The 21478-nt window shown below is 30.9% G+C and overlaps 1 protein-coding gene across 1 annotated transcript in view; it reads right to left on the bottom strand.

The window, feature by feature from the left end:
* LOC132749287 (muscle, skeletal receptor tyrosine protein kinase-like) overlaps positions 1–19929 on the bottom strand; it is a 38485-nt gene extending 18556 nt beyond the window's left edge. The window contains exons 1-2 of the mRNA XM_060739012.1: positions 19732–19929; positions 140–403 (exon numbers count right to left, since the gene is read on the bottom strand). Coding sequence (XP_060594995.1) covers positions 140–403; positions 19732–19811 — 344 coding nt within the window. The 5' untranslated portion in view covers positions 19812–19929. The remainder of the gene's footprint in view (positions 1–139; positions 404–19731) is intronic.
* Between the last annotated feature and the right edge of the window lie 1549 nt (positions 19930–21478).

The raw sequence follows: 21478 nt of genomic DNA, 5'->3' as shown, positions 1-21478 counted from the left end.
GCCAGTGGCTTTTTACTGGAGCCAAAGACTTATCACTGGGTATAAGGGAGGGTTAAGATAAACTTGTCTTAATATTAATTGCATAGCTTATATGCCAAAACATTTTATTTTTTACACGCATTCTGCTACACAAACCTACCTGCATAAAGGAACTGGTTTAGGACTGATGACGTTTTCACAAGGCGGGAAGGCGTAGTTACAAATAAGTTTTTCTCCATGTCCGTTACAGCGCTCCCGTATAGGCTTTGTCGTCTCAACATTTAACATTTGGTCGAGCAGGTCCGCCGCCATCTGCTCCTGGTCCTCAAACGGGTTTGACTGGGAGAGATTCAGGAACACTGTACTGGTTCCCAACACTGATGCGCACCGGGTACCATTGTATGATATACATACGCCAGATGTTCTGAAAGAACAAAATAAAAAAATTTTCATTAAAAAAAAATCTCTTAACTATTGTCAAATATTTAACACATACAAATAATGCATTAAAATTTTGTCAGCAAACAATTAATATATCTTCAAACTACCTAACATTATATGACTTCCTAATTAAAACTATAAAATGGTCATATAATTACTCTGACAACAGTGTTTTGACTAATCCCTTATTGTCTTCTGCTACTGGGAACTACTTCTACTACTACTACTAGTACTACTTGTAACTACTAAAACAGCCATATTACTTATTTTGTTACAATAGGTTAAATATGGAATAGTATTTTATTAACTTGACAAAATTTTGATGTTGCGGGCTCCTGTTTCTCCACAAGTCATCCCTCAGTTATTTTATCTTCATAGAATTCAATAAAATTCAAACAAGGAGGACTGATGTGTACATTATAAGTTATTCATCTCCAACTTCACAATCATTAACCCATGTCATGCTTTATGTCTTAAATGGACTTATAGCCATCTGTCAATCTGGACAAAACCAGTCACCAATTTCATAGAAAATTTCAAAATATGAACTGACAAAGATTAGTGGACAGAGCTTGGTCTACACTGGTTTGCATTATGGGTAGATTCAGTTGCTATCAGTAAGGTCAAGGTTAAATCACAACAACTGCCTAATAAATCTACGATCAATGGGCCTTACTTTACTCTAACAGAGCTTAGTAATACTATAGGAAGGGCATCAATGACAAAAGAATTCAGTCAACAAAACTATTTTTCTGTAATATTCACCACATCTGACAATTTCTTCATTTTATAAGTTCATTGACCAATTTGTTACAAACTTTCAAAACACATCATATCAGCATTCAAATTACAGTACAAATGAGTTTCCAAATAACATGGTATTCAAATACTCAACCATTAAATTATTACACACAGGCTTAAAAAATTCAATTTCGAGGATAGTACGCAAAACAATGCTGGAGCAAAATGATGCTGAATTTAGTAGACTGTCTTACAATTTTTTTTTTGTGGGAACCTTTCATGCGGTGACAGAGTCTATATCATGAATGAATGTCTCAACTAATCAAGATTGAAGAGTTCATCGGGAAAAATGAAAAGCGCGTCAACAGTAATCAGTAACGCAAAAATTCATCGAAAAATCTACAAGAATCTGGGTACGGAACCATGACTATCGCACATGGACAACAACTTCTGCAAATGGTGTTCATTAGTAAGAAAAAATTTCATGAGTAACTTCCTGCCTGTAAAAAAAAGATAAGGGACTGGTTCTCTAGTTGTAGTGTTTTTTTAGATGATTATCGAGCTGACAAGGTTGTGCAGGTGACACAGTCTGATGTTATCAATGGAATATCAAAGATGTAAACATTGTATGGAATAAACATCAAATCGTAAGGCAGTAAATTGGGAACATAGTTCTCTCAAAACACACAATGTTTTCACTGACAAACTGGAGAGGAAAAAAAAGACTCCAGTATTCACAACAAGCATGGAATATGTATTCAGTTTCCTTATCATGAATAAGTACAAAATTATGTATATATATATTGTAAAGACTCGCATTATTTGAATATCAGAACAAAATTAATTCATTTTACAGAACGACCACACCGACTGATTGCATGGGCAAATTATTTAAATAAGTGTGAAAACGAAAAGAATCAGAACTTATAATTTCAATAATGTGTAGAAAATAGTTTCAGTGTTTATTTTAAATCAAGAAAAGAATTCTGAGACTGTTTTGCAAATTTCTGAAAAATGCCATCCTAGACTGGATACATCATTCTCTTGCAGACGTCATTGTTCGACCCATCAAAAATGCATCACGAAAAACAAAAATCGACGAAAAATGCAGTAATTTGTGCCTTCGAGGTCTTGAATGTGCCAATTAAAAAAGATTTAAAGAAACAATTTAATTATGAGCTCCGTTTCAATTTGATATTTGCTTCCGAGGGGACACACTTCTAAGCATGGTTGAAAGACACGGCACGTCTTTAAATGGATAATAGAATTATAACTCGTCTTTTGTTCATTTCAATGCATTGGCTACTATTCTTTCCATATGCACGACCAAAAAAAAAAGGAAAAATAAAAGAGAATTTACGACTGCGATAAATCATTCCAGAATAATTAATCTTGTATTTAATGCAATTAATAGATTACCTCAGGGATCTATTTATCATCTGCAAAAAAAGTATAATTTAATTACTTGAAACAAACATTTTTTTTATTATAAAGTTTCAATAAAAACAGACTGTTTACTAACATTTGCAGACAAATCCTCAAGAATTAGTCTCAATTACCTTTAGTAATGACAGAGGAGATCTCTGAAATTCCAAATGAGACTTAATACAATATAGTTGTCTTATAGATTATGTTTGTTTCGTAAAATTAGCTCGAATAAACCAAGTCAGCTTTAAATTATGCATGCCTTAAGGAAACTGGCACTTTATAAAGTTGCTATTCTGAGGAGACCTTAAATATGCTAAATTAAGGCTAAATTCTAAATTACTTAATTCAATCGAACTTTACCCGAGTACATTACTGACTTCATTAACAGACAGCTCAAAATTTCAAAACAGAACAGAAAATCTTATACCAGTCTGGTTTTGATACATGATTTTGCATGTAACTTTCCACGTTGCAGTAAGTCTGTCACTTTTACAAACCCTTACAAACTTTTAGCTTATATCAAATCAGCACTATAATATTTAAGAAACCAAAATAATTGTATTGCCAAATGATGAAAGTTAACCAACTATTACAGTGAAATAAGAGCTAAAACACAGCTTAGCTTAAGCTCTTTAATCCCAGCACATACATTCTTTTGAAAAGAAAGGTCTGTTTTGTAATCATAACATTAGTAAGAATCGTGAACTTTGTGTATATTTTTCCTAACCTGCTGTAAACACTGATATATTCAATGTATCTAAGGAAAGCCAAATGGAATCTGTTCAACTTTGATGGAGTCGAGTAAATATGTCATATATTTTATACTTTATAAAGAAACAGCTTCATTAAAAGAAACAGCTCCATCAAATCACCAGAATGTGTACTCTGTGTAACAGATATTGGAGACGAAGTTCATGCTTTTATATGATTTATGTTAACATTTCTAGGCATAATTTGAACCTTATAAAACTGGCAAAATGGGAAAATAATTATGCAAACACAGAAATATACTTAAGAATTAAATTAAAAAATGCATATTTAGTGTGATTCTTCATATATATAGCATGATTGGATATAAAATAATAATGTCAAGCTTTTCATTTTTGGACCATTATGCACAATAAATATAAATGCTGAATGTCAAACAAAACATTAAATATTAATCAATTTGGCATTCAATTTCCATCATTCCATCACTCAATAACAAAACATACAGATAACAAAAAGTCTGATAAGCCCAGCCTATCAGCAAAAGTACCTTTTATCTTTATCTGCATGTGGGGAAAAAAACTTTCAACATATGAGCTGCTGCTATCTAAGAGACATACCCTGCATTGAGGACATGGGGAGCTGATCAAGGCTTATAACAACCAATCCTGTATATCTTTTCCCTTATGTATAAAGATACATCACTCAAAATAAACAAGAAAAGGTTAAAAAATTCAAACTTTACAAAAATGTATTCCCAGTTAACGAAATTTACATACATTTACTAATCCATCAAATACTTCATATGGAAACATTGTCTGAATTATCATTTTCATATTTTCATTTATTCATTTTTGAACTTTATCAAATATGTAATATGCAAGGAAAAGAGCTATTATGAGACAGGATGTCCGGCCCTGAAGGTAATTATTTAATGACCTGAAATTCGGCTGAGCTCGAGCCTAATATTATCATTGTGAAAATTTATTCAACAGACAAATATTTTGATCAATGCCAGCCACTTATTTAAGATTAATATAACCGAAAAAATATCTTACCTAAAGAACCAAAGAAACTGTAATTTATTCTGTCCAGACTAAACAGCCTTTTCAAATGTTCAGAAATCTAAATATCTAAATAATCATAACGAGATGGGGGAATTATCCGATTTCTTAACAGTTTATACTAGAATCTAAGAAATCAATTTGCATCATTGCCAAGAATCAATATCATGAAAAAGATAGGTTGTCAAAGATATTTCAAACAATTTAAAAACCAATTTCCGAGAATAAATTATTCAGAAATAGTTTATTCTTTTAAAAAAATACAAAGATAATAGAGCTATACTAGAACGTTCAATTTGCATAGGAATAAAAATCATGCTTAAAGGCCTATTATATTTAAGAACTGCTTAAATTTTTATTTCTCAAAAACATTTAATGTTGGTACTTTTTTACAGTTTCCAAAAAAGAAAAAGTCATTTACCATATAAAAATTGTAGGAACTATATTTTACTTCTTTTTAGAACTCAATGGCAATGGTGTATCTGTAGTAAATTAGTGTAATATGTATGGAAAACAAAATACTACTTTGTTTACATTGTGCTACCTTTGCAATAAATTACTGCAATTTCAGCACTTTTAATTTTCTTCTGTTTTTAAACATGTAACATGCACTAAATCCATATTTAATTAAACATAATTAAACATGTTTGACATTTCTAAAGAAATAAAAAAATTATGTATTTCTGAGGCATAATGTGCCTTTAAAAAAAAATTGACAACTTCGAAAATTTGCTGACATCTGTCCGAATTTATCTGTACAGCCCGTATCCAGATCATGATGATGAATTAAAATATTCTAATTTGATTCGTCTGCGATTATAACGGTCATATTGATGATTTTAGTTGATTCTGGCTTTCATTCTCAGATGATGATTATTATAATATATGAGCCGTGTCATGACAAAACCAACATAGTGCGTTAAAGCGACCAGCATGGATCCAGACCAGCCTGTGCATCCGCTAACGCAAACGCACTATGTTGGTTTTGTCGTGACACGGCTCATATATGATATTTTGAGTGCTTGCTTTTAAGCATATATAGTTGTATATTTGTTTCCTGTAGTTTACAAAATGTATGTTTGAAATTTGAAAAAAAGAATAATTTCAAAATGCCTGAGTAAAAGATATATTTTTTATACATTTCTTTATGAGCGAAGAGCATGCACAAAATCATTGCGAAATTGGATAAAACCCTACTAAAACTGCAGGATAATATTTTGTTTAGGAACATAAAATTCTGTTTATGTACAATATTCATGTGTGTTAAATAACAGAGACATTCTTTGATACTTACTTTTAGAGAATAGACCATATTAATTATATAAAAGTAATTCTATTCTCTATAAATTTTATAAAAATATTTCTTTAGATATAGCCTTATAATCATAGATCATCATTCAATTTAAGATACTTTTATTAAATGTAAATTATTTATTTAACATGATTTTATTATAATTAAAGTACACACTTTTGACCTTTATACTACTATAACATGAATGAATCATAACAAAATGTTCCGCCAATCCCAAAAACAAACAATGCTGACCACAACACAAAACAAGAGAAAGCCCTTTACTGATATGCCTTGTATTGACACTGATTGCCCAGGATTGGCTGTCATGATAAACTGTGGGTTCACATGAATATTATCACCTTTCCAATAATTGGCTTTCCTCCCATGAGCATTTCTACATCTCATTAATCATTGTTAATTAATCCTTCATACAACCCTAAATTTTTATAATGAACTTGCCCTGCTTTGAATTTGGAACAGTCCAATGCTAGTAAAAGGAGTAAAAACTTTTCTTTTCTTTTTAAAAAAAATCAATTTTAATTTTACAGTAAATACTTAACATCTGACCTTTTACATCAAAACAAAAGCTCTAAGAAAGCTAATAAGCTCAGCTGCTTGTGAGAAGAGAAATGTGCAAATAAACACCATAATCTTGAAACTGTATTCCTGTTTATCCACTGCCCAACAGATAGTAAATCAAAAATAGGCAATTAATCATACAGTCTATAAACAACTTATCTGCCCTCGTACCTCTCAAATAAGTGTCCACTTAAGCTACTTTGATTTATGACCTCGAGCTCCCATGGGCATTTTTAGAGCCAGGTGTTAAAGATGGTAATCTTAACTATTTTATGATTATTTATTTACTCACTTTCAGACCTCATATTGGCCTACTTCTTCAGAAAATGTACCCAGTTCACCTTAAATCTACAATGACCTCTGTCAACAAAAGTTCAAAACAAACCGTTAAATGTCTGAAAATGTCTGAAATATTTAAATTTTTCATATTATTTAAATACCTAACACTGTAAATATTATCAGCAAAATGAATCAGTCAAAGTACTACATTTAAATATCATTTCTAGATGGAGGCACAATATTATAAGATTATTATACACTGTAGAGTACAATACTGAATTCTATTGGAGAAGTTCACAGGTGTCAAATCTATATTGGATAAGGTGCTAGCTGACCCTAATGTAGAATTTACAGCTGTGTCCAAGTCCAATAAAATCACTATTGTACTCAACAATATATAATGACCTGTTTATATTACCACAACATTTTTTGACAGAACTTTATTACTTCAAGTATAATAAGGATTTGATATGGAAATTTTGGATCCTGATAATGCATACAAGGCTAGAAAATTGTGCTTTTGATATGGATTTTGGACTAGATTATAAAATGAAAACGAGGCAAGATGTATCATAGTGATTTTTCTCCACACAATCATTGGTCCTTTTAACATTTCACAACAGTTACTGAAAGCAGAGGGAAACTGTTTACAATAGAATCGGCCCTGTGGTAGTTGTCTAGACGTAGAAACAAAAAAGATGGAATTGGTTGTCCGCTACTTGAAGAAACAAAAACCAATCAATTAGGGAAGTCATTAATCATTGTGGCAGACAAACTTTTCATTAGAGAGAGAGACCCGAAATTACCAGTCTAGCTTCTCCGATTTATAATTATGCCAGTAGTATGCCACTGAGAGTCCATTTACGTTCAGAGATCGGAACCGAATTTTCATTAATTAAGTTAAACCAATGTCTTTATTTAGACACCCATCTGTGCAATTGTGCTGATGTTGCAAGCAATTTTTTTAATTTGCCTGTATCATAAATATAATTCAAATATGATATCTGATAGAATTTATGGATATTTTAATTCAATTTTATGCTAAAATTAGCTACTAATTGAAGGATGCATGTTCATGAGAAAATGCCATTGACCTCTTTAAGACTTTTCTTGAAGTCTTAGCTCTATAAGGACATATAATTATTTCAAGAAATTCTTGAACACCGGATTTAAAAAAGAAAAAAATTCATGAGAGCAAAGAAAGCATCAGCAATAATCAAATTAAAATAATTTAGAAGTTAAATATCACTTATAAAAGTAATAATATAATTTCTAGAACACTTTTTTTTAGTGACAATTTTTGCCAGTCTGGCCCATGTGTTTTTTGTTTTTGTTTTTTGTTTTGTTTTTTATTGCAATAAGTTTTGTTAGCTTGTTGGTAAATATTTATAACGATTAATACTTTATTTGTGGATTTATTAGTACATGTACATAAATCTATATATTTTTTTTGATGTTGCCCAAACTGAATTTGCAGTAACCCAGATATAATTCAAAGAATTATATAAATAATTAAAATTTGAATTTCCAGCTTGGTTTTTAATGGGAAACACCATTTATTCACCAAGCAATATACAGGAATCCAAATTGAAAAATCCTTTTTATTTTGCGAACAATATACATTTATTGCATTCACATTGGAAAATTATATTTTTGAGCAAAAAATAATTCTAATTTAACAGGTAACAATATATATGTAGGTCATCCAAATTGGAAATTTCACTTTTAAGTTTTGAGCATATTCTAAGTATTAAAGAGTCCCATTTTAATATAAAAACAGATTTCCAAAATGAATACCAATTTTAAAAACTGAGCATTCCATGCACAAGTTGCATACTTTCCAAACTCTTACATAATGATTATGTGCAAGTACATCTGAAAAATCAAACAATGTAACAAACCACATTTTCATAACTGTGATAAGAGAGGAGAGTCCTTTAATAATCAATGTTTCCTAAAAAAACCACCTGCAGACAAATTCCAAATTGTATAATTTTACAGGAATCAAGGTTTTTCATGCCTCCATTGCTAGTGTAATGACCCTTATCATTTCAGGGGTAGAATTCTGGCAAACTTGCTTTACAAACATGTCATGGGAACACTCCATTTTGACACCTTATCAACCAGGGTTCCCTTTCATTTCAAGATGTAATTAACATATTTATGGGTGTAATCAAATGTTAAGTCAATTCAAATTACATATCAACTTGCTTCTCTGTGTTTGGGAAATTAACCACTGGTTTAATAAAACATGATATCATAAGTGGCTCTGAGTTAAAGTAATGGCTTCTGAAACAATTTGTAAACAAATGATTCATAGTGCCTTTACATCAATGAAAAAGTCTTTTATAGAGAATGAAAATGAATATAGTCAAACCTGCAAACAAAGACAACCCACACAAGAGACTGAACATGACCTTTATACCCAAGTGGTCTTTATTTGGAGGTAACTTTGTTATATATATATCAATGGAGGGGCTGTCAAAAATGACCTTTATTTACAATGTGGTCTTTATGAACACAGGTTTGACTCAGTATACCTTTGAGATAATTAAGCTTCATACAAAGGATCTTAGAAAATTCTCTTTAAATTCAGGATCTAAAATGTCCTCAATATTTAAGGCTGAGACGGACTGTCAAAGGGTGTGTGTGGATGGTGGATGCCAACTATTCTAAAAGATAATAACTCCGATGTCAAAGAATTTCATGTCTCAGATGTCTTAAACCAGATCTCTCAGATTCAGATTCCTAAAGCCTAAAGACTGGGAATTGTCTAAAATACATAAACCATTTTAGATCATCAGTCATACTGAAGATCTACTACAACCTAATAATATGCCAGAGATGGCCATCACTATAGTAAATGTCAAACTAAAGAATGGATTGGCTGAATCTACAAATATAATATTAACATGCACTTGACTTAATCTGAATGATTTTCAAAACTTGGCATACTCACTCATATGAAATCTTGTTCAATTAATTCTGTATGCAATATTTACTCCTATCAATTGATAAGGATAATTTAGTATATCTACTACACAGGTGCAGTTTAACAGTTTTATACTCAGATTCAGAAACGGTATTGAATGTAGTGAAAAACATTGATGCTTAAAGACACTGTTTTTATTGAAACCATCAATTTTCTTGCAATTGTTCAGGCATTTTATGTTGACAATACACAAGTATCAGCATTTCCAAAATGCTGAAAGTGGCTTGTCCGTGGCTGAGTGGTTTAAAGGTCATTGACTTCAAACCACTTAATTCCCTTAAACCACTGTAGGTTCGAGCCGCGCAAGCATCATTGGAATATACATATGAGAAATTAACTATCCAGGTAGCTTATGGAAAGTCAGTGGTTCTACTCAGGTGCCTGTTTGTGCCTGAAATAATGTACAGAAGGGCACCCAAGATCAATTCCTCCATCAGTAAAGCTCGAAATATATGACCTTTACTGCTGGAATGATATAAAACCCAACCAAACCCAATCTTAAATGTTAGAAAACACTGTTCAGCCAGGTATTCAAAATAATTTTTTTTTTTCATGAAATAGACTCTTTACAATTGACCTATATAATGTTTCTTCTTTTAAATATTGATTACCCTGAATAAGACTTCACAACTTATTCTAACTCATGCGACCAGCCCGGACCAAGATCAGCCTGCGCTGGACAAGGTTTGATCAGTTGCCGTCAGAAGGCTTAGACTATTAATTTACAACATCCATACCGAATGCTGCCACTTTTCTTAAATACTTTCCAAAATTTATTATAAATACAAGATTAAAACAAGATTGATGCACAAAAATAACTTCACTTATCAATTTGCTTGTTTGAAACGATTAAATCTTTCCAAAACACTCTTTGATTTTGTAAACATTATCTTCATCAATTCATGTTCTATATCAAAACGTTCCATGTGAATTCTCCTACATGAACATCTGAGTGTCTGTACTGAACCTTTACCAAGAGAAGAAAAATGTCCTCAAGATAGACCCATCAGCCTCAAGAATATTAAAAAAATCTTCAAATAAAACTAATAATCTGCGGATGGAAAATGCTTGGAATCTCTCAATCAAGGAAATGAATCTCCGAGAATGCCAACATGAATGTTTTCAAAAAGAAATCTGGCTCCAGTAATATTTCAAGATTAAGTTTTGATGAAAATGGAAGAGAGGGTTTATAAAAATTCCTGTCAAAATATTTCCATACAGACAATCTTGTAATACTATCACATATTTCTGAAATCAGCTAATTGCCATAATATTTTGATTAATGAGCTCATAGCCAGACAGAGGGTGTGTCAAATATAAAGGGGGCCTTAAAAAACACATGATGTGACTCAGTATGCACACATGGGTATACACCTTGGCACAGGGCATACACATTGGCACAGGGCATTATAGTGACATATTGGCACAGGGCATACACAGCTGCACAAGGCATACACATCGGAATACATCAGCACACTGGGCATACACATTGGCCCAGGGCATACACATTGGCAAAGGGCATAGACATCGGCTCAGGGCATAGACATAGGCTCAGGGCACACTCAGCTGCACAGGGCATACACATCGGCACAGGGCATACACATTGGCTCGGGGCATACAAATCAGCTCAGGGCATACACATTTGCACAGGGCATACACATCGGCACAGGGTATACACAACAGCACAGGGCATGCACATTTGCATAGGGCATCCTCAGATGATGTGGAATTTGATATCAAACTCACATATTTATCAACAAAAGAAACATTAGAATTTGACATAATTCACAAATCATTAATGAAATAACAGAAAATCATAAATTAAAACCTTAGTCTAATATTACTATCTTCTGCAAAACAAAATATCTAAGTTCATCTTTTTTTCCACATCAACATTAAAAGGGGGGAAAAAAGAAAGAAAGAATAATTGCTCATAAAAACATTTGGCTCAAATGGACCTCGGTGCAATAAAAATGCCTCTGCAAAATAAAGTGACGCATTATATAACCATGGCAAAGTTGAAGACAAATTGCCAAAGTTGAGACGAAGCACCTGTCTGTTTTCTGGCGACTGTAAATTACACTTTATCAGATTTAGATGTCCGGTAGGCAATCAGGGCACCCTTAAAAGAAATTCTGCCCACATAAATCACCATTATTTATGAACATGTAAACTCTGCTGGAGGTTTCTTGGTTCTTCTTTCATCTTTGTCAATTTCCTCAAGTTCTTTTTCTTTACTCCCAAATACTCCCAAATAGAGAAAAGTTTTAATTAGTGTAATAAAGTAAATGAAGTTTTGGACTCATGATCAAGAAGATATGCCATTTTGGACTTGAGTTCTTAAAAATTTATGAAATGTCTTAGAAATATTGATAATTTTAATATAACGTTATCATAGAATAAATTAAGAAAGAAGCCAGCTTTAAATGGAGGCTGCATTTAAAATGAAAAATATAAACAAATGCTTAATTTCAAATTGATAATCTTTAAATCATCAGATTTCTGAGTCAGCAGAGAGACATGTATAATGATTATGATGATTTAAGACTCAATGTCCAAAAATTAAGGGAGAATTAAGCCATTTAAAAATGTTCATGTATTTTTGATACTGTAATATCTTAACTAAAGGATCAAAATGGTAAGAAGGATAAATTCATTATACAAATTTTGCGGGGTATCAGTTAAATCGGTTAAGTTGCATTCTTGAACATGCAAAAGTGGGGAAATACTGCAGACATTGCATCATCAAACCACCAAAACATTTAACATGTTTGTTCTAATATAATGAGTCTGCAAACAATCTCCGTGACCTTTTTAGCTACAGGTACGTAGTTACGTGACACACATTTCACGACAGACTTGATATATATGAATGCAATTGCGCACAATACCTGAAACTCCATGGGAAAAGTGGCAAAATAGCGCTGTCCGGGGAAAGCAATAGTTTATTACTGCCAATGATATGTTTGTGAATGCACCCAAAAACATGCTTTATCTACCTGCCTAAACGATATTTTTGTTCCTAAATAAATAAGAAGCCTTTGATAAGCCTACACAATGCTCCATTCTCCAAAACAATGCTCTCTCTATCACCAACTAGACCTTTGCATTAATCCTTTTTACTCCATTCAACCTCGATTCAACCTCGCAACTGTATTCAGTGCATTAAAAGTAGTGTAATTGAAAATTTCAATCATATTAAATGTGCGAAATATTTTGTCAAGTTATTTCGGTTGAGGTGAAGGAGGTATTAGATTATATATTGTAGCAACTTTAACGTCTTTGCAGATTATCGCAAACAATCCAGTTTTTCTTTTTACGTCCACGCGGATCTTAATTTAGAAAGTGGTGATATACGACTAAAAGCTCCTCCGTTTGAAGAGTATCATCAATTACAACTAAATCAAATACGTTTATTGACAACGCTAAATGTTTTTCAATGGCCTCAAACTTTGACAAACTAATGCTTTAACATTATATGATTTGCAAAAGATTATTTGATCAAACTTTTAAGTTTGGCAAGTGTTTCCGCAGATGTACATTAGAGACTTTATCATATACGTCTTATATCTACCATAAATTCTGTTTTACAAAGACACCCACTGTTCCACAGTAGCTATATGTAAACTGCTATATATAATATTTTTTCAAACAAAGCAGAAAAAAATCACCAACTTTACAATATTGTAAAAAAGCGTAATTAATTTTGATATATTAGTAGCTAAAAGAAAACAGCAATGAATAATTTTTTTTCAAATGAATCGGTAAAAAAAATCACCAACTGTACAATATTTACAAGTTGCTATATTAAGAAAACTGCTATATAACATTTTTCTTCAAATGAACCTGAAAAAAAAATTGCCTACTGTACAATATATCATATAAGTGCGTAATTAATTTTGGTATATTTACAATCATTATCATCCTCAAATCATTCTATAAATATAAGTCTCTTTATTTGTTTTAATAGTTAAAAACACTTGATCAACCTGTTTTGATCTTTTTTTAAGGTAATTTGATGACTTATAGGTTAATCAAGTACGGTTAGGTCAGTTTGATACAGAGTCCATGAATTGACGTACTTATAATTGTAATAAGTCTATTAAATCACTGAAAACATCCCAACACGTAGCTTTCCGACAGTAACCTGCTAGAATCATTAAAGTAAAAAAAAATCATTATTTTTGTCATCCAAATTATTAAAACAGAGTCAACATTACACAGTGGCTTTGACATTCGTATATTTAGAAATTTGGTAAGAGATGATAAAATTTTTATGACAGCCGAATCATCAACTTTTTTCAGCTGCATTAGCATATAATCTATACCTGTATGATCTATATCATACTTTCATATAGCAATAATGGTTTAAGGCAGATTTATTATATGTTTATTTTAAGTCTTTGAAAAAATAAATTCTAACAGTTTTAAATTTTAATTTACTGAATAATAAACGTCAACAGAATATACATAAATATCATTGAAACTTTTATCAGTTAAAGAAAAAAATGACCTTGTATTATTCATAGATTGTCGATACCTTGAAACTATTTAATATCAATGTCACGGCATCCCACATCGGAATTTAAATACGTAAATCTTTCAATACCCCAGCCTACACACTTTAGAATTTTATGAAAAACTTGTATTATATTAACTTCAAGCCTGCGTACAGTGTCTTTTCTTGTCGGAACGATTATGTTCAGTGCAGATGTATTTGTTATGTTCAAACATTCGAGGAATGCTAGTGATTAACTTAATCAATACGCAAAAAAGTTGTCAAAAAGTTGTCGATACATTCCAATCAGTTGTATCATCAAGATGTTAATACATCACATATAAAAAAAAATATCTGTTTGTACAATATGACATACGTAACAGATTTGTACGACATCATGAAAAGTATGCAAGCATAAAATATTATTGCATTAAATAAGTTGCTGAGACAGCAAAAATAAATCCTTAAAGTAATAACATGTTAAATCCTGCGGAATCAATATTAAGTCTTAATTTCCCCTGCAATAATTGCATTTGAAACTGTCTCTTGTCAGTTTTAAGGAATACATTTCCTGTTTTTGGTGCTATATGACCTGTGGCCCGTAAAACAAATCAAAATATAACCCATTAAGTATTCTACAATGAATAAATAACCCATTAAGTATTCTACAATGAATAACTATTTTACCATTCAAATCAACAATAATTATTCAGTACTTGTTCATATTTCACCCAAACCCCTCTCTCAAACACCCACTTAAACAATAATTACTCTAAGACTTAAATACCCTCAAATTGATTATATATCTTAGGCAGAAACATCAATTTACTGTGGTTTTTGGTAATTCAGTTCCACCTCTAAATCCACTGGATCAAGGGTTCAAGAATTAAAAGGGGAGGGACTCCACTGAGGGTTTTTTGACATGACACTCTGGATTGGAAATATTTTTTCCAAGATTTATGTACCATTTGATGTGTTGTAGAAGTCTGCAGGACCAATAATTAAGGTATGCAAAAAAAATTTCAGATCATTTGCTCACTTTAATTTTCCGTGTACAATAATTTTAACTGAGAAAAAAATGTCCAAAACTTAATGAAAATCATTTAAATATTTTCAACTCAAAGTTGACTTAAAGAATAGTGCAAATATATGGTTTTCAATTTAATTTTTCAAATCTTTCCATTAAAGTATTGGGCCCCAGATGATGTAGGTAAGAAATCCAAATATTATGATTTTAGGCTTAAATAGACCTCAGTTCAATTTTATGATTTTAGGCTTAAATAGACCTCAGTTCAATTTTATGATTTTAGGCTTAAATAGACCTCAGTTCAATTTTATGATTTTAGGCTTAAATAGACCTCAGTTCAATTTTATGATTTTAGGCTTAAATAGACCTCAGTTCAATTTTATGATTTTAGGCTTAAATAGACCTCAGTTCAATGCTTAAATAGACCGCAGTTCAATTTTATGATTTTAGGCTTAAATAAACCTCAGTTCAATTTTATGATTTTAGGCTTAAATAGACCTCAGTTTAATTTTATGATTTTAGGCTTAAATAGACCTCAGTTCAATTATATGATTTTAGGCTTAAATAGACCTCAGTTCATTGCTTAAATAGACCGCAGTTCAATTTTATGATTTTAGGCTTAATTGACATAATCATTTGTTCAATTTTATGATTTTAGGCTTAAATAGACCTCAGTTCAATTTTATGATTTTAGGCTTAATTGACATTTGTTCAATTTTATGATTTTTAAAGCTTACATTGATCTCAACTTCTTTAATGTTTCCAGACATTAACACCTCACTCATAATACTGTTTTGTATTGTATACTGTATTGTCTAATAAGTGCCTAAACTTTCATCTATAAATTAATGCAATCTGATAAAATAAGCTAAATAAAATAGTCTAATCTTCAATTTATTTTATTTACGACTTCAATTACTTACATCAAAATATTTACTTATCCTCTTATATAATTTAATCATGTATTCATAACATATAAAATAACTTAAAATTGCTCTACCAAAATATTATCATATTTATTTACAATATAAACATAACTCTCTTCTGGTTTCATTACTACAATTATACCTATTAAAGGCCTAGCACTACGGCTCAGAAAGGCTTCTTTTTTTCATTTTTCAACAGCTTTTAATTTTCATGCACTTTTATAGTTTTATAAAAGTCACTAAATAGTAGAGACCTGAATCAACTGAACAATATTTTGCTTTTGTTGCTGTTTAATTGGCAATAAGTACTGTTATAGTGATTTTTACTATTTTGTATGTAAGTCAAAATATGACTATTTTTTGCGACTTTTATGACACATTATTTCACAGTCATAGTTACTATAGCTAAAAATTCTTCAGTTTACAAGCAATTCTTACATAATCTAAAACCATTATTCAAATGTTATAAAATTCATTTTTGCCCTTTATAAAGAAGTAAAAAAATTATTCATTTTGGAGGCATGATATGTGCCTTTAATATATTCATTTCTGAGGCATGATGAGCCTTTAATATATCTCTGTGTGGGCCTACATGTGAATATGTTAAATTAATAAGAGCACTAAATGAGATGTATCTGACATTAATATGACCTTATTCCTGCCCCAGCCACATGCTTATCAGCAAGAATCTCTCCTATCTGAAGACACTATCTTGATAATGAATGATAATTCTGCAAATGAATATATTTTCCCAAGAGCTGTCATCCAATTTCTCAATTTAAGACCCAAAATTGTTTCACAAACAAGAAACTATTATGCAATATATTTCAGTTTGGGTTTCTCCAATTATATATATAAATAAATAAATGATAAATTTGTTTTATAGGAAAGATTCAATGTTTGTATAATGGTCCAGTCCTGATTTTATGTAATTTTGGACTGTCAGTTGTTTTTTTCCGCCTAGAGCAATTTGGAACTGTCTTAAAATGTGCTATTTTTTTCCCTTATTAAGTAAAATAAAAGACATAAGTGGCCAGTTGCTAGTGTCTACTTCCCTATCATCACTATTGCTTCTTAAGGCGTGATTATTAAATACCAGAATGCAAGAAATCGAAAAACTACTGTATACATGTGCGAATGGCATATTTACGAAGTTAAAATATGACAGACTTGTATATAAACTGACTGTACAAAGTTTTGTGCTTACTTGTGCTTACTTAAACATGATGACATATAACAAAATTCCAGAATCAAATCTCAATTGGCTATTTGACAATTTAGTCACTGCCTATCTGTTATCGCAAGCACTGAGGCTGTTCCAAAGACAAAGAAGAATTAAGTTTATAAATATACAAAATTTATTTTACTTCAATTGTATAGGAAGAAACACTCTCAAATTCATAAATGGTACCTCTGGTAATTAAAGCACTAAAAGATGAGTTTAAAGTTTCTTGCACAAGGAAACAAAATGACTGGACGTTGACAGGATTTGGACCACAGACTTCACAATACAGCATGTCAACTGTGCTGTCATTTACAATACGTTTACTAAATTAAATCAGCAAAAGGGAAGGGTATCTACAATTCAGGCATTATAAAATCAGTCACGAAATACGTCAATGAAGTAAATATGGCCAGATTACCACTAAAGGTCCATTAAATTAAGAAAATTAAATATTTACTTTTTAGATAACAAGGTTTATTTCCCATAGAACTGGATGTGGTGTTTAAGATTTAATGATACATACCTGCTATTTCTCCTAATATAAGCACCCTCAGGTACCCTGCAAAACAATTTGTTTTTTACTTGGGATTTCACCCCCCCCCCCCCCCCCCCCTAACTAGAGTGCAAAACATAAGGACCATGTATAATAATTATATGAAAGCAGATAATTAATAAAATCATTTCATTTTCAAGATGAGATGGTTCTGACACCTTTAAAATTGAAGTGTCTGGGTAATAGGTGCAGACGGTAGCTTGTAGTAAAATGGAGGGATCTCATGTTTGGAAAAATACGGTAGCTGACAACTAATTTCAGAACAGATTTGTCTCATTTTCGAAAGTTCATGTTTTAACACAGACATTAGCAAGTTGTCACACTTGTTTCATGTTATCTCAAGTTCCGTCAACGTTTTTTCCCAAGAAAGTTTAGTTGTTGGACGTAAATATTTACTATAGATTGACGCATTGTATATTCCCATAATGCCTATGATAAGCATTTTTATATCGCTGCAAAATTAATGCATAATACTGTCAACAACTACTTATAATGTAAACTCGAAGTCTCAAATCAAGTCACACAAGTGTATCATGTAAACAAATACATGATTACTGTAAATTCAAAACTAATTTTATACCATAATCTCAGACAAAACAAAATTAACTTATAATTACCGGTCATATAAAAATCTCTCACAATTCAGCCATATAATAAACTCTGACAATTCAGCCATATGATAAACTCTGCCAATTCAGCCATATAATAAACTCTGAGGATTCAGCCATATAATAAACTCTGACAATTCACTCATAAAAAAAATACTCTGACAATTCAGCCATATAATAAACTGTGACAATTCAGTCCTAAAATAAACTCTGACAATTCAGTCATATATAAAAATCTCTGACAATTTGGTCATATGATTAACTGACATTTCAGCCATAAAATAAATCCTGACAATTCAGCCATATAATATAACTCTTGACATTTCAGCCATATAATAAACTCTGACAAATCAGTCATAAAATAAACTCTGACAATTCAGCCATAAAAGTAACTCTGACAATTCAGCCATATAATAATATAAAACTCTGACAATTCAGTCATATAATAAACTCTGACAATTCAGTCATATAATAACTCTTGACAATTCAGCCATATAATAAACTGTGACAATTCAGTCCTAAAATAAACTCTGACAATTCAGTCATATATAAAAATCTCTGACAATTTGGTCATATGATTAACTGACATTTCAGCCATAAAATAAATCCTGACAATTCAGCCATATAATATAACTCTTGACATTTCAGCCATATAATAACTCTGACAATTCAGTCATATAAAAACTCTGACAATTCAGCCATATTATGAACTCTGACAATTCAGCCAAATAATAACTCTGACAATTCAGTTATAAAATAAAATCTGACAATTCAGTCATATAACAAACTCTGACAATTGATGGAAAGTCATTTGTGACCTGTGGTTATCAATTATATAACTTTAAACAAAATTCTGGCATAATGAAAGACATGGGAAGTCTTCAATTGTTGTCCTAAGAATGGCCAACAAAATAAAAGACCAATTAAGTTTCCTCCCTAAACCATTTAAAATTTCTTTAAGTTCTAGGCAAATGATTAATAATATAGAGTTCAATTAAATGTGGAATGACCTTTAGTATCATGAGCATATCCACTACATTAATAAATCAAATTTTTTTATTCTACAACAATTCACATAATCTATAAAATATCATACTCTACAACTATTTACATATCTATAAAAATATTATAATCTGCAGTTCACATTTCTACAAATTTATATTTAATTCTACAAATACAATGTAGTCTCAACACTACTTCAGTTTTATAATTATTATGTACCTATAAATATTTTACTTACTTTTTCAATGAAAAACTTACATCAATATTGGTTACATGGCCATACTTGTTCAAAAGGACTGGTATCTGAACCATTGATAAATATATATATAATTAATACAGTATATTAGATAAATAAATAAATGATTATAGACAAAATAAATAATTTACCTTTTGCTTGTATCTGTATATGCACACCATCCAAAGTCAAGCATGAAAAGAAAGAAAGAAAATAACTTCGTTAATTCCATGATCCTTTTTTTTTATAAATAATGTTTATGCTCTCAAACTCTAGAACTGTCAATCATGTAGAAGCAATAATGTGTCAATCATGTAGAAACAATCACGTTTTTTATCTATTTTACATTATATATCTTTGAAACTACATGAAAGCAGCAGTGTTAAATAATTTCTCTAAGAACGAACGTTGAAAACTCTGTCACTTGCACTGAGCGGCAGCAAATCTGTCATTAAATTCACATATGTGCAATGAATTATTTTATATATTCATAAATTTCTCCATTCAACAGGTCTTTTTTATAATGAAAGCACAATTTCCTCCGATCCTTTAAAACATTTGGTTGTTAATGGCATCCAGATGTGCGTGCTGCAACAATTTGTCTATATTTCTATAATTCTAAGCACAAGAGTCTCGTGATAAAATGAATTTTCGCATTTTATGCAAATTGTCCAATTATACGATAAATTTCCCAATTTTACCCACGTGTGCACTAAGAATCGTCTAATCCGACAAATATGTATGACAATTTTTTTTTGTATTAATTTGTACTTCTCTTGGTTTTTCCACAATAATTTCTTACTTCAAAGGATCATTTACTATCAATTCAATTAACACACATTTTTGCCGGAATAAAAAACACCACCAAAAAAAATTAAAAAATTTTAAAATCAATTAAATCTAGACAATAATTATTAATTGTCGTTTCCAGTTCAATTTCAGAAAAACCACAACACATATAAAATGTGCCAAGAAGTGTAAGTTTTATAACCAAAACATTGCAGTTTTACACCATTCTTCAGTGACATGCAAAGCAATTATAATATCACTGAGGAATAATCCACATGTATTGACTGAGAAATAAAAAGAGTGTAGCCGACAGAGAGAGTTTTGATTGAGCAGTAATTCTCTACAAGAACACGGGGCTCCCTGAAAACTCCCAGAACAGATTATGTGTCCTGATAATGCAACTTGCTCTGTTTCACAAGACGCTTGCTTGCTTACCTACTGTCCTTAGATTACTAAATAGTAATAATTACTCAGTCACTCTATTATTATCTCCATCCAATACAGTAGGTATCCAATGAAAATAGTCTTATTAAAATTTTCCACAGAACAGACCTGATTTTAAATCTTATTATTTTTTAAATTATTATTTTTCCAAAAAATATGTTTTAGCATTTTTCATATTTTCAAGAACTATCTGATTGTTTTTTTTTCTTTTTTGTTATTTTTGTTATTTCTTTTATAATTTAATAGAAAAAATAATCAGAACTTTTCTGCAGATAAAGTCTAAGACAAGATTTGCATTATCTTTAATTTGTTATTTGTTTATTTTAATGTATTTTCTACACTCTTCAAGTTTTCTCTCTTGGTCTTCTTTTTGTTTAAACCTATCTGAATCAGAAAGCTTTAATTTCTTTTATGAAGATTGCATAATAAAATCGCATAATAACATTCGAACTGTATCTCAGAGAATTCAATTCACTTCTCTCATTTCTTCAATTACAGACAATCATTGTCACTTTAAAAGTGCAAGATTTCTATGAACTGCACCAGAAACAACAGACAAAAAAACCTTCAAGGGCATTGACAGAATCTGAAGCAGGTGAAGTGAACATTTACAGTTTGAGGCTAGATCAATTAACTATTGTTTTACAATACATAAGGCAATACCGA

This window comes from Ruditapes philippinarum, unplaced genomic scaffold (assembly GCF_026571515.1).
Source record: "Ruditapes philippinarum isolate M1 unplaced genomic scaffold, ASM2657151v2 ctg2860_1_1_1_1, whole genome shotgun sequence".
In the NCBI taxonomy this organism is placed as follows: domain Eukaryota; kingdom Metazoa; phylum Mollusca; class Bivalvia; order Venerida; family Veneridae; genus Ruditapes; species Ruditapes philippinarum.
Note: the sequence above shows the minus strand (reverse complement) of the source record. Positions and strands in the feature narration are given on the sequence as shown.